This window comes from Asterias amurensis, chromosome 6 (genome assembly GCF_032118995.1).
Source record: "Asterias amurensis chromosome 6, ASM3211899v1".
Classification (NCBI taxonomy): domain Eukaryota; kingdom Metazoa; phylum Echinodermata; class Asteroidea; order Forcipulatida; family Asteriidae; genus Asterias; species Asterias amurensis.
In genome coordinates this window covers 7,301,579-7,316,310 of record NC_092653.1, presented here as the reverse complement: position 1 = coordinate 7,316,310, position 14,732 = coordinate 7,301,579, and the positions used below count along the sequence as shown (strand labels likewise).

The 14,732-nt window shown below is 38.4% G+C and overlaps 1 protein-coding gene across 1 annotated transcript in view; it reads left to right on the top strand.

Moving 5' to 3' along the window:
• Nucleotides 1–14,732, top strand: part of LOC139938291 (serine/threonine-protein kinase NLK-like) — a 42,063-nt gene that overhangs the window by 1,913 nt on the left and 25,418 nt on the right. Inside the window, exon 2 of the mRNA XM_071933708.1 lies at nt 8,845–8,974. Coding sequence (XP_071789809.1) covers nt 8,845–8,974 — 130 coding nt within the window. The remainder of the gene's footprint in view (nt 1–8,844; nt 8,975–14,732) is intronic.

The window sequence follows — 14,732 nt, the reverse complement described above, 5'->3', positions numbered from 1 at the left end:
AATTTCTTAAGAAATGATCAATCATAAACTTTTAATGCATCTTATAACAAACATGGTTATAAATTGTTATAACTTTTTAGAATGGTATTGACTACTTAATGTGAATGCAAATTGTTCACATGCTGTACCCCCAAACCACTATGACCCAACAAAGAGGTAAACATATAGCCAGGAAGTACTTTAGAATGGAAGTATAGTTAGCTGTGTAGCTCATTTGTACTGCTCTGGTCACTGTGAATGAATCATTGGGCATCCTTTGTTATTCCAGTCTGTTGTTTAGTGTTGCGTTAACTGTTCAACTCCTTCAATGTACCCATTGCAGAGTCACCAGTGTGGTGGTCCTCCTGAGCCTACGCAAAACCACACTCAGTATGAGTTGATCTTTTCTGAAATAACCTTTTTTGACAACAACAAAATAACCAAAAACCTCAAACAAACAAATGAGTTATCAATTGAAGGTTGTGATTAGACATCTTTTAGGCATTGAAGGTTGTGATTAGACATCTTTTAGGCATTCATGTCCCTCAGTGAGTGTCCATAAAAAAAAACACCAATGACATAGGCCTACTTCCATTTTAGGAAAACCAAATTATGTTGGTAAAAAAATCTGGATTTGGGTGCCATATATAAGAAATCCTCATAAGGTTTTCACATTGTATGATGTTTTAATGAATCACATGCAGTTACTTAAAAGTAGCCACCTCTGCCAACTGAACGTGGCTTGTAGGTAGAGCAAACATCAGGATTGATATTTTCAACTAACTTTGGACAGTGTCCTATTGTTCCTGAATTTTGTTTACAAACATGTGTTAATACTTTTTAATAGAACTTCAATGAATGCTGGTAAAACTTTGTAAAAGAAAGACACAAATTACATTCTCAAAAAGAAAACCAAGTGCTCTTTCTCCAAAGAATGTTTAATTTGCACTGAACTTCACCCAGCACAGTGTGATGATGCCTTAAAAGTTTCACCGGTGCAAAGAGTGTAGAATTGACAGACATCCATTAAAGCTGTTTAGAGCCACCAAGGGGCGCCAACTCAGTCGGACCATGGACACTACCTTTGATTAAACCATTAAAATACAGAACATGGCGCTTTAAAATCCAACTCTGTTTTTTTAGTTGGTCCTTAGGTTCATATATTATAGGGCTCTCTCTTAAAATGTGCTGTAATGGGTCCCATGAAATAATTTTCATCTTGTGTTCATTCGTGCTCTAAACATTGTTTTTGCAACATTATGTACGCAATCACAATCAGTCATCATTATTGTTTGTACTTCAGTCCATTTAAAAAATCTTGCACAGTACAGTACACCCTCATTGTTCATACAAGGTTTGTGTGATACTGGTGGTTGTGGTGTGGGGGGGGGGGTTGGCTGCCATGTCCCCTGTGCATTATCAATTATTATTGTGATTAGTGGTTCTCATCTACACAAAATGGGGCCTGACTAATTTGTCCTTCCAACCCCAGTTTTTGGTTTCTTTCATTGATTTGACTGGGAGAAAGTCAAGGGAAACTGCATCATGATAAAGACTGGGCAGTAATTACCAAAAATACTCACAATATTGAAAGATTTGTCGTACATGTTAGAGAATGTAGCTAAAGTAGCAGTGTATTCACACCAGGGTGGGGTTTCATTTTACAGCTAGCTAGGGGGAAGAACCTTGTACTCCACGGGAGAACCGAGAACAAAGCATTCACACTCACAGGGATGAGAATGCTCGTTCATCGGTGACTGAATTGCATCAGTAAAGCTTGACTGTGTCCTTCATTCTCTCCTCCTCATCGTGGCTCGCTTGCTAATTTGCTATCCTTTGTCATCGGCTCCAACACCAGTACTGACTTGTTGCAAGCAAAGAGTTGCATGAATGGTGTTAATTAATTAATTAATTTATTAGTAGAGTAAAGTTTTGCCGAACTGGCCTGGGAAATGAAATTCAGATATATCTGGGGCAGGTCATTCAAATGTCAAAAAAAATGGGAATTGTTGTATGAGCAGAAATGAGTGCACTGTACTTAATTTAGGTAAAGTGTGCTGAAGACCCGTAGACCCGCCGTAGAGCATGGACCGTTTCTTGCTCTGTGTAACTCAATGCCTGTGTCCACTTGCAGATCATTGATGGATACTCTTTGATTTGGAAAGTGGAGAGAATGAATGGGGTGACAAGGTTTTTAATGTGCACAATACCGCTGGCGTTTTACTCCCTTTATTGGCGATTTGTTGTGGGGTCCAATTTGCTCAGCCTGAGGGCATTCCTTCGCGTAATGTGTACAGCCAGAAGGTAAATTCGAACAAAAATGTACCTGTTGGATCTGTCCATTTCAATTGGGACCCCCCCTGATTCTATTTTTAGCTACAACATTTCCCATTGATACTCCTCCCACAAAAATGATTGTGGATCTGTAATTAATGCTACCTGGACAATTAGCAGCCTGAATATCTTCCAGAAATGTTCTCAATGTCATTTTTACTTTCATGGTGACTTTTTTGCGTGATGTATAGCAAGGAGGTAAATTTGAACAATTATGTACCTGTTGGATCTATCAATTTCCATACCCCCCCCCCCTTTCCTGGATATGGATTATATACATGAGCTACTTTCCATTGACATTCCCACGAAAGATTGTTTTAGATTGGTAGCCGGACAATTAGCAGGAAAACCTTCCAGAAATGTTTTACACTGTCATTTTTACTTTCATTTAGGTACGAGCATGGTGTATGATGATATTTTTTTGAAAAACCCCAACTTTATGAAGACCATGGTGGTATAAAGGGAACACATTGACATCAAGGAAATAAAGTTTCTCAGAAATCATGTTATTTTGAACGTGTTTACGCGTCCTGATCTTCAAGAAAACAGGATATCTGTAGGTTGGGATTGAAAACAATTTTTTTTAGGGGCTGTTTGTTTCTACTTTGACTTTTGTAGAGCTAGCCAAATTTGCTTTTCAAACCATTAACATTTAGAATCAAAGCATGGGACGCATGAGAGAACTTTATTAGAGTATTGACTGATATTGATTAGGCCCACACTATTGATTTAAATGTGTCTGGAAGGATAATTTCCCATCATGGGTTAAATCTGCATGTTTCTTTTCTTTTTTTCTTTTTTTCTTTTTTTCTTTGAAAATGTAGGACTATATGGATGGTTGTATCTGGTTGTATTAAGTGTACTATTATACTTTTACACTCAGTCAGCAGTCAGTGTTTGTTCGGAACAAAGGCGTGATGCCTGCTGGAGGTCTGGTGTTAAGCAGTGCATTTTGGTTAAAGTGCCAAGTTATGTAACCTTATCACACCAATTACCTTTTAGTCAGGCCAGACAGTGCACAAGAAAAGCTTGTGAGGCATGTGTTAGTGTTAAAATGCTTTTTTTTTTTAACCACAAGAGGCGCAATGTACAAACTGCATCAAGTAACAATAATGTGACTCTTGACGTCACGTTTGCCAAAGAGCTCAACAGCCTGGTGTTCAGGTAGGCCATGAGGCAAGCATAAAACTGAACAATCTGACATTTGGATGTTGCATGGCAGTGTTAAAATGGAAATTTATACAGTACCTGATTCTATTGTTTTTTTTTGTTTGTTTTTATGCATGGACACCGTGCACTGATGTCAAACTAGTAGGCTACTGTCTGTCCATGGTGTGCCATTTTGCATGTAAAGACCATGTGTCTTAACCATGCATGCACACACGTGAGCACTGAATAGAACACACGTGGAATGCGACTCTCAAAATGGCATTTAACCAAAATGGCATAAAGAGTTGGCGCTGGTGATGACGTCAGGATTTGGGTCAATAGACCAGGCTGGTTATTCCTCCCACGTTAGTCTGTTTTCCAATTTTTTTTTACTCTTGGAAAAATAAGAAAAATTTCTCGCTATTAAGGCCTGAAGTGAAAAGTCTAAGGCCTACACCTCTGTTGGTCAGCCCTTGCACTGCACTCCATAAAGTGTTCCTACTTTTTTCCCCAAGACCAAATAATGCCTGATTGATAGACTTTACTGAACCCACATTTTAGGCAGAAGGAAAAAAAACGCTAATCTAAAAGTAAAGGCATGTACAGTGTGAATTGATCCAAACCAGAATTGATTCTTATGGAAACAAAGGAAAATGCTGATTGCAAACATCTAATGACCAACCAAAATTACCTGTGGTGGTGTAACTTAAATGCTAAATTGTGACTGAAACTGTGAATGTTAAGTACATGAAGGACACCAAAAAAACCTATTGATTTGAAGTGTGGTTTATTTCCTTTCACCATGATAACACAATGCATTGGAAAGGTTTTTCAAGACCAGGCACAAAACTTACAAACTATACACTGTTCAGCGTATCCACAGAGAACTATGGTGTATCTAAGTCCATTCTAAGTCTAACAACATTTAGTACTAATCTGTAGTAAACGTGAAAAGGACGCTGAACCAGCACCAGAGCAAAGTGGGAGCCTCCAAAAAGAGCCTAAGAATTAACTTTTTGTTGTTTAGTCCCGAGCCTTTGAGAATACGCCCAGCATGACTGATGGGGGCATTGTTCAGTTCACCAATGCTGGAGAACCAATAGCGTAAATATTGAACTAAGCCACTTGGGCAAGACTTGCATATACACAGTGTTTGCCGGGCCCAGGTGTGAGGAAAATTTCCCAGGCAGTTTTTTGTTGTGCTGTGTGGCTTCACACCTAGATTAAGGGTACAGGATCAGGTGTTTAAAGACTGGACAGAGAGGTTCAGGATCTTCTGTATAGTGTAAAAGGGGTCAGAAGTGTAATTGCTCTTCTATGAATGGATACAGTGCAACCATGGAGGACCTTGGTGAATGGTGAACTGTAATTATCTCCTTTGTGTTGCACATAGTACACACTGTGCTTAGTGCGCACAATTTTTTTTAATTATCAGTTTTTATCTAGGAACAAAATGTGCACTGGTGTGTAGAATTTTATCTTTTGAGAGGGCAAGGCCATTTCTTTCATGCAAAGGGCACTTCCATTGAATGGAAGTTTAATGTTCAGTGTTCAGCCGTCAAGCGAGAAGCCGTAGTCACAGAAAACCTGAAAGCTAATTGTATGTGAACTGTGAACAAATATTTCACTTCTTTCATAAAACGAAATTTCCTGTACAAAGAAATAAATTAATTTAGAGCATAATTTTTCAAGTTTTCCCCTTAAAAAACGAGGTTGCAAAAAAGTAAATAAGATTCCAAATAAAAGAAGACTAGTTAGCATTAAATGTTGCCGCTTGTTCAAAATAAAGATGAATCTTACATGTACATGTACCGCATGGCCACACATGTGGTACAGTCATTTAATTTTAATTGAACCAGTTCCCCAAACATCTAGGCCATGCAAAGTTCACCAGTCGTATGAATCTGTATTCCAAAAAACCCCACCAACCAATTGTATCCAAGTTGAGTGTAATTGATAACCAATCCTTACCACTACCGGTACAATAAATAATTAAATGTTTGTGTAGTATTTTCGCCCCACTCGGTCAGTCCTCCACTTCTCTGATTAATCATTACAATTCGATATCTGCGTTTATGAAGCGCCGACGAAGCCCAGTAGCACTAGACTAGTACAGTTCCATCTCAAGGCTTGGTGATAGTCAAACATTGACTCAGCTATATTGGTCCGTAATTAGCTCGGACTGTGTTCCATGTTGCAAGGACCAGAGAAGCACTATCTAATTCCGGGTCATCTTGCGGTGGATGCTTCTATGAACAATATGAATGAACGCATCTACCCTCGACCCAGCTTTTAGGGTCACGTCTAGGCCAGGCAGTCCGTAGCCACGTTGGTTGATTAGACTGTGGTGTTTGATGCACACATCATGGACGCCATCCATCGGTGTACAGTCTCAGACCCTCTGCGTACGGCATTGTAGTACTATGATGAAGATGAAACATTTTAATTCGTTGGAATCTAGAATATTTCAAAACATGTCAGGTGATATTATAGGAATACTGGACCATTTTGTGGGGACACGTGTCTAGGAACACTGTATTGATTGATACACTGAACCTATGTGTGTGTCTACACTTAAGTTTAGGTTTGTTTGGATGATTAAAAAAAAAAAACAGGTCATCATTCTTGGTCTTCGTATTTGCTTTTTCTGTCCAGTCGTTTGCTGTCACTTTGATGCAGCAGTTTGAAGTAACTCCTGACAAAATTTCCTCAGTTCAACGACGGCAAATTAAAATACTGTTGTAATTTTTAGCATCACAATCCAATTTGATAGATCAATTGTCACTGCCTGTGGCTCAACACTATTCACATGACAGCAATTTAATTTAGCAAGGGTCCCATGCTTTATTTTAGCATGGTTGTGAAATTTTACAAATTGCACATTATAGCAAGGACAACGACGTATGAAATATTCTCAAAATCTTGTCGAAGATCCGGACAAAATCTTCCACAAGCAAAAGTTAGGGAGAGAGATTTGCGAAATCATCATGTGAAGGCACCTAACCTTAGGACTTAGGAGTTTAAGTCAGCACTTAGTTTCGACCAGTTTATGTGTTGTCAAGCCATAGTTGATCGCAGTGAATGATTTAGATTTGTACAGCCTAGAAATTGCTGCTCAAAATTCATCATGTTGTGCATTCAAAACATGTGCAGTCTGGATATTTTGCTGAAACTTATTCCCTGGAGCTGTATCTTTAATTCGCTCATCGGACTTACAGTTGATCAATGTTGTGTTGAGCATGGAATGTGACGGGCATAAAGATTCATTTCAAACTCATAAACAATGGATTCCGGCATGAACAAGATCCCCCTATTCTTTCACCATTCTCCTTAAAAGCACCATTCATCAATTTCAAGCAGCTTGTGTCATGCAATTTCACACTATTCATAGTTTGCCCTTCAAAAAAACATGCGAAATCATGATAAGTGTAAGCCAAATTTGGTAAATGGCAAAAATGATGTAATTCTATTCATGAGAGTTACATCACTTGAATGTAAAGACCTATAAGGATAATGTACTTTTGGTATTCGCCCTTTGTGAAATTATCAGAATAATAGCCTTAAAAACATTTTCCCAAAGTGCACACTTCTCTTAGAACTTCTTTTCTCACTGGAATGCTAACACTAGCATTCACCCAAACCCCCCCCCTCCAATGATAAGTTCAGAGTAGCTTACCATTCCACTAAAAATGTCACCAAGTGGGCGTCAGTCTCCACGTCTTCAAAACATGAGAGCACGTTGGCCTCGGTTCCTCTTTACTCTCCCCCCTCATCCCCAGTCCGTTGAGCGAACACCCTCTGGCCAAGATGACGTTCCCATCCATGAGGTGGTTGGGTCTCTTACACTAAAGTCGCTAATGGGGATTGAGTATTGTAAAACAATGCACCTGGAGGATTTAACAGGTGCGCAGTGCGTATCTCATTTCGACGGCAAGTGATCTCTGGAGCGGTGGCGTTATAATTCAGTGTATAATTGAGCATCCAAAGTAAATCCCCCTCGACGCTGCAAGTAATCTCACATGGCGTAAATAGAAATCACAGTTTTACATTATTATAACTTGACTCGGAATATGGTTCTGCAGAGTGAATGTGTTGTTCAGAAATTATCAAAATCGGCAAATTAATATCCAGACTAGACCTTTTCTGTTCGGTGAATGTCAGTGTCATGGAACACGTGACTTCTCTGGTAATACAAGTACTAGTTGTAGACCTATACTTTGTACGCAAGTTATTTTGTACATGTTTATACAGGGTTTAGTTACACAAGTAGTTTATCAACTAATGTACTTGTAGTGCAAACAGGAGTTAAGAATAAGAAGTGAAAGAATACAAAAAAATGAACAAACGTTTCTTTGGAGGGAAACAAAAGGCAAAATCAAACAATACTCTCCATAAACAAATCGGTGGTGATATGCAGTAGGTGACATTTCCCTTGCTGGGACAAGAACAAGAAATCCGACAGCGTAAACTTTTCTCCCAGCAGTGCCAACACTTATGTATGATTTATGAAATGTTTCCTCCTGCATCAAATCAAATAATCATGTATGCCCAGAAAAATAACACTTGTACCGACCGACAGCAGTAGTTTCGTCCTGTTACTCATGTTTGGCTTGACGTTCCAGCGCAGCAAGTACTAAAGGCCATCGTACAATCCAGGGAAAGTTTATATCCTTAATCTTATACAGAGCTTCATTATGCAGTCAACAAATGGCAGTGCAGCCAGGCACAGTCAGTGATTCAGCCTGGAAATCTGTGTAGTGTCTTTTTATGTTTTTACAGTAAAGTTGTTTCTGAACAGAAATTACAGACAAAACTCATCAATCTTATTTCTCTGATGGCAGGCATGCAGTGAACGATTTCCTTTCATAGCCAAGCAGAGTGCTACAAAAATGTATTGCTGTTCTCAAGAATCATCAATTCCTACTCAATATTAGCATTCAGGGTGTACAACAAAATATTCAGTTAAAATAGGTTGCTGTGCAAAATTGCTCGACAACAAAATTGTTTCCTGACTTTTGTTTGGCACCAAATTATGTAAACTAAGGTTTCCAAATCCACTGTTTCTAGCTGATATAGTCATCAACAGTGTAAATTTTGCAAGAAAATTGTTTTGTATTATGCGTTAAGAAAAAAACATCAAACACCAGCCAAACTCGTTAAAGTACACAGGTTTGACGGATTACCCCAAACCCTGCCATAAATCAACTCTAATTATAAATCAGAAGATTGGGGGGGGGGCACGTTGTTGGATCATTGCCTACAATGTGTCGCGCCAATATCTTGATTCTTAGCTTGTGGTTTGCTCTCTAAATAAACTGGAGAAAGATGCAGTCGGCCATTTCTCAATTTTCTTGTCGTTTTTCTTTTCTCCACCCTCTGTAGGTCGGTGACAGATCCGCGAGACGGTAAGCGGGTGGCTCTTAAGAAGATGCCCCATGTCTTCCAGAATCTCATCTCATGCAAGAGAGTCTATCGGGAACTTAAGATGCTCTTTTTCTTCAATCATGATAATGTGAGTACCTCCTGCTTGCGTCAATCAGAAAATTTATTCTTGACGATTTTTGATTTCTGTTTTGGCTACAAAAATTGCTTTGATGAGGAAAACAACTAATTACAATGCATTACAAATTGATAACTTTGCACCAGGATGATGCTATTATGCACATACCAATAGTAACAACTAATTTACAATGTATACTCGTAAATTAACTTGCAGGCTGCATTTTATTTCTTACAGTGTGATGAAGTATTATATAATAATTTGTAATGCCAAGGAGCCCAGGGTAGGGTCCCAGAGCAGAGACTGCTGCTCTAAACCTAAATCTTACTCAACAACTATTGGTGGGGAACCATCGTGGGAGGAAATTGAATATTCTGCTCATCAAATGCCTTTTCGACTGGTAGCCCGTTGCTGCTGTAAACAAAACTCAGAAAATGAATACATTTCTATTTTAAAGGGCAACACTGTGTGTATGTAATCTCTCTTGGGGTCCATAAGCTTCTTCTGGACGATTCAAAGCAATTTCTTTCATGTAGGAAAAGGAATTAAATTAGTAAAATGTATCTTTCTTTTGAAATATTTTAAGGCACGGCCGAAACAAAAGACTAGAGCCACAGAGTACACAGAGACAATTTTTTAATCAGCTCTACCTGCCTCTGTGTTTTCAATGATTAATTAAAGGCCGGAGAAATAAACATAAAATTCCTTGAATAGTTGTTATTGTCTCCACTGCTAGTAGCTGCGGTATTGCTGTTCCCCCGCACATGGTTTCAGTGTTCAGGCTGACAGGTCACTGACCTCTGTGACCCCTTGCCAGTGGCACAAGCCGTAGCAGTGGTCTGTGGCTTTAGCCAGAGGTTTTAGTCTCATTGAATCCTTAATAAACTGAAAACCTTTTTCATTTTTTTTTACATGTCATTGAAAAATTCAGACAACCTGTTTTACAATTCCAATCCATCACATGTTGTGTTTGAGATGTTTTAAGGTTAGAACCATGTAGTAACAGTTTTGTTATTATTTTTAAAAATTACATGTAATTGCCCAATGTTGCATCAGACCACTATTTGGGAGTTACTGAGCGAGTGATAAAATGACTGTATATTAGCCAGCGGTCCATGAGGGTATTTGATGCCACACTGTGCCTCGTATTTATCATTCAATACACTCATCTAATTTATAGGCTAGTAATTAGTGTTTCTGAGCTGCTGCAGTGTGCACAAACTCTCGAACTTGGAGGCAGAAAAGTTGCCTTTACGCAATTTTGTAAACACACCACCAGATCTCACTAGAAGGCAGTTATAAAGGCAGTGGACAATATTGGTAATTACTCAAAATAGTATTGTCATAAAACCTTACTTGGTAACGAGTAATGGGGAGAGGTTATTAAACATTGTCACTTGTGAGAAACGGCTTCCTTTGAAGTAACGTACATGTAGTAAGTTTTCAAGGAAAGAAGTAATTTTCCACGAATTTTATTTCGAGACCACAGAATTAAACTTTGAGGTCTCGAAATCAAGTATCTGAAATACACGGCTTCGTGTGACATAAAACTTGGGTGTTTTGTTCTTTCATTATTATCTCGCAAAATTCCACGACCGATTGAGCTCAAATTTTCACAGGTTTGTTATTTATGCAATATATGTTGAGATACACCAAGTGAGAAGACTGGTCTTTGACAATTACCAATAGTGTCCAGTGCCTTTAAACCACAGTACACGTATGGTAATGACGTTGGGACTGTGCTCATTACATTGATTTTCTATTTGATACAGCCAATCTCTTTATTCATCTGCCTCCACCCCCCAACCAACATCCCACCACAAATTTGACTGGAATCGAGAGGTGTTTCTCTGGGAAAACATCTCCAAATATCCCCTGGCATTCATTCGGTCTTCTCGGTGGAAGAAGGAGCCGGTTATCCCGGGGGGAATTAAATGTCTTGATTTCATGGAAAACAGAAAGTAGATAAAAATGCTGAATTGCTTAGATCTGCAATTAAGTGTTGTCATTCTTTTTGGAAGGACATAAAATATCTTTTTTAAAGGACTATTGTACGGCAGTTTGCTCAGAATTCCGGCAACATTGTAGTGTTGACTTTTGTGGTGAAAAGGCATAGAAAATAGAACTCATGAGAAACAAACCACATTGAATGATTGATTACATCGCACTACACAAGATGTATAGATCAGTTGCTTCTGAAAATTACCATTTGCTACTCAATATTAGCATTCAATATGCACAACACATGTTCAGTCCAAATATTTCACTGTGCAAAATTTACGAAATCATTCCCTGAAACAAAGTTTTTGAAATTCTTTTTAAATACAGTGAATCGTGTCTCAGATTCAAATGTTTTCATTTCTAATCAACAGGGGGGCAAGTCAGAAGAAATAATTTCACAGGATGCTTACTATCATTACCATTTTTATAACAAATAAGCTTTCAGATTGTGTAATTGCATAACTTTTTGTCAGGGTCATAACCAAATGATGTAACCTGGTCTCTACCTTTATTGCCATTTTGTTTGCCGCCTTCTGTAGGCCCCTAAATGTATTCAACTATAAGACTTAGAAGGTGTCTATACTCATGCAAGGGTCTAGGGAGATAAAGAAGTGAGGAGAAAGGGTTAGTGGTGTAGAAAAGTGAAGATTTTCATTTTCTTGTCGGGGATTAGGAGGGTATTGGGTTGAAGAGGACCATCGGAGTGTCGAGTGGCCATGTTGGATTCCCAGTGATTGCCCACTTGAAATGGTGTTCCCCTCTCTTAGATAGAAGCATGCATTCCTGCCCTGGTTTGAATCACAAATCGATGGAAGGTAGGTCTGTATGCTTCAAATTTTTGAAAAGGGCAAGGGCACTTAAGGCATTTTCTCCTTGGTAAAGGGCACCCTATGAGTAAATTGTAAATTTCTACTGTCTTTCAATGTCACGGAAGTAATGACTAAGGGGCATGGAGGCAATCGCCTTCGTTGCCTCCGTGAAGTATCAGCCCTGGGAAGAAAATTTCGGTCAAGAAAAAATAAGCTTTTACAGAAGATGAGCATCCAGAGAGAACTTCACCCATTCCATTCTTTATAAAGTAATTTTTTAAAATAATTTTTCTGCTTCTACGTTTTTTTATTCCAAATTTATTCGAGATGTGGAAGGATGGGCTGATTTTAGGTAAAATTTAATAGTGAAAAGTTGCAATCTAATTTTCTTTGCGGATGAACATACATGTCGGAATAAAAATTGTGGAATGTATTTACTAGTGTATTGACAAATGTGGACGAAATATTGGATTTTTTGGGAAATATTTTGCTGATTGCAATGCAAGAACAATTAAGGTCAGTTGCCTACAAATAGACCAAGGCCTAGAGCTGTTACGTGAAGTATAAATACTATCGTATTGTTGTTCCTCGGAGATTCTTGCACGAGGACGCTCGATATCTAAAATTGGTTTTTGAACCAAGTAAATGAATCAAAGCCAAGGCTGATCAACTTGGGTGATACACAATACCCAGATTTATCATAAATTGCTGAATGCATACATGTACACGTGCGTACATGTTTGATTCAACCGAAATTTTCTTTAACATTTCCAAAGTCAATCCCCTAGGGCCAGTTCTGTATAGCCTGCAAGAAGATGGTCTTTTAGCATCGTTTTTACTTACAACCATTGCGTATGACAGCAAAGCAAAAAGCATGCTAACACAGGCTGTTGCAGGGCCAAATTTCATAAAGCCTGTAAGCACAAAAACTTGTCAAGCACAGAATAGTATTGCTTAGCAGGAACAGGTTACCAGCCCAAATAACATTAAGTTTGCATTGTTTGTGGCTGGTGCCCTCCACTTTTACCTAGCAAAGACAAATTTGTCAAGCAGTATTTTCTGCTAAATAAAACAGCTTTATGGAATTGGGCCCAGATGAGTGAACTAAACACCCAAGTGTCTAACCGAGTCCAATCGTAGATGGACCCTCCTTCGTTCAACTCTTTCACCTGACAAACATAGAGCCAATTGTTTTCCTTTGTGAAAGCATGGAGCTATATGGTGAAAGCAACCTATTGTTCCTTTTGTTGTAGGCCCTAGAATGTACTGAATGTCACTACGTACAAGTACATGTACACACACTTTTAAATCTTCCGAAAGTTTTGCATTGAAATGCTATCTTCCAATTTGGTTTTAATTCCGAATGCAAATTATACACTCACAATATCGATTAAAATTCTTGTTACACTCCAATTTCATATTCTTACTCAACAACAAAAATTTGTATTTATCAAAAAAGGACAAAAACACGAATGGGCAGTTCACATGAAGCACATTATGTAGGCAGCCCTGGGGGTGCATTCAATGCTGTGTGTGCACTGGTGTAGGGACAAGTACGACTTACACAGATGTGGGCAATTTCCCAGTAGGAATAATTCATTCACATCTGCCGAGTACGCACTGTGCACGTTGTAAGTTTTTTTTAACAAGCTCTGTGGTTTTGAATAATGGTGAGGAGTCTACGTGTGCTTTCCTCTTCATGTTGAACAATGATTAGTACCAATATTCCAGTTTAAAAACCATTCTGTTCTTAGGGATTTGTAAATCAAAAGATATTGAGTTTGTTCGGAACAGTTTTGGTTTCCTGAATATAAAAGAATATTAAGTATGTAGAGCTGTAATAAGCTTTTTTATTTTTTTTTATTTTTTAAAGTTCAACAAATTTATGTTTCTTTTTTACACAACACAGACACACCACACGCTAAAATATCAAAAATGCATCCTTATTTTTTGTGGAGCAATCTTTTGTCCTGTCCTTTGCCCTGCACTAAACAGTTTCCAATAGACTTTGGACTCAAACTTCCTCGTGTAGCACCCCAATCTTTAGAAGTCCCCTATGGAGTCCTTTTGTGTTCCCATTTTTGTTTTGTCCTTGGTCTCCATGTAAGGTACCCAAAATTATTGCGGCGCGCACATGGTCCCATCGTTTCCAATAAACAGACTGCTAGTCTATGTTTTCTCTCTATTTTTTGCATGCTACAATACAGGCATAAACATGTGAATGCTAACGGGCGCTGTCACAAAAGCACATTAAAAAGAGAGCATGCTCTCTATTGATGAAATATTATAGCAATGCATTATGCTTTTAAAAAACTTGTGTAAACGACTTAAGAAATTTAACTATCACTGGTACACTCGCTGTAGCTACATATGTAGTATGCTTAAACCATGAACAGCAAGGGTCATCACTGTCCTTGGTCTCCATGTAAGGTACCTGAAATGAGCACGGCGCGCACATGGTCCCATCGTTTCCAATAAACAGACTGCTTGTCTTTGTGTTCTCGCTATTTTTTGCATGCTACAAAACATGCAAAAACTTGTCAATACTAACGGGCGCTGTCACAAAAGCCTCTCTATTGATGAAATATAGTAATGCATTATGCTTTTAAAAATTTGTGTAAACGACTTGAGAACGAATGATTACTTATCTGCACATGCTCTTTTAAAACAAATTTCCCAGAAATATAAAGAGCTACATATGTAGTATGCTAAAACCATGAACAGCAAGGGTCATCACTGATTTGAGCCTTGGACATGGTCGGCTACATGTTTGCACTGTTCCTCAGCAAAAACTATTACAGCTATAGGTTTTATTTCAATAAAATGATAACAGGTCTGATCACTCATGTAGGAGTGAAAGGATTATTTTACAGTATAATGCTAGATTTCATACAGTAATCATCATCTTTGATTTCAAGCTACACCAGATAAGGCGTACCGTAGGCGTAAGATAAACCACA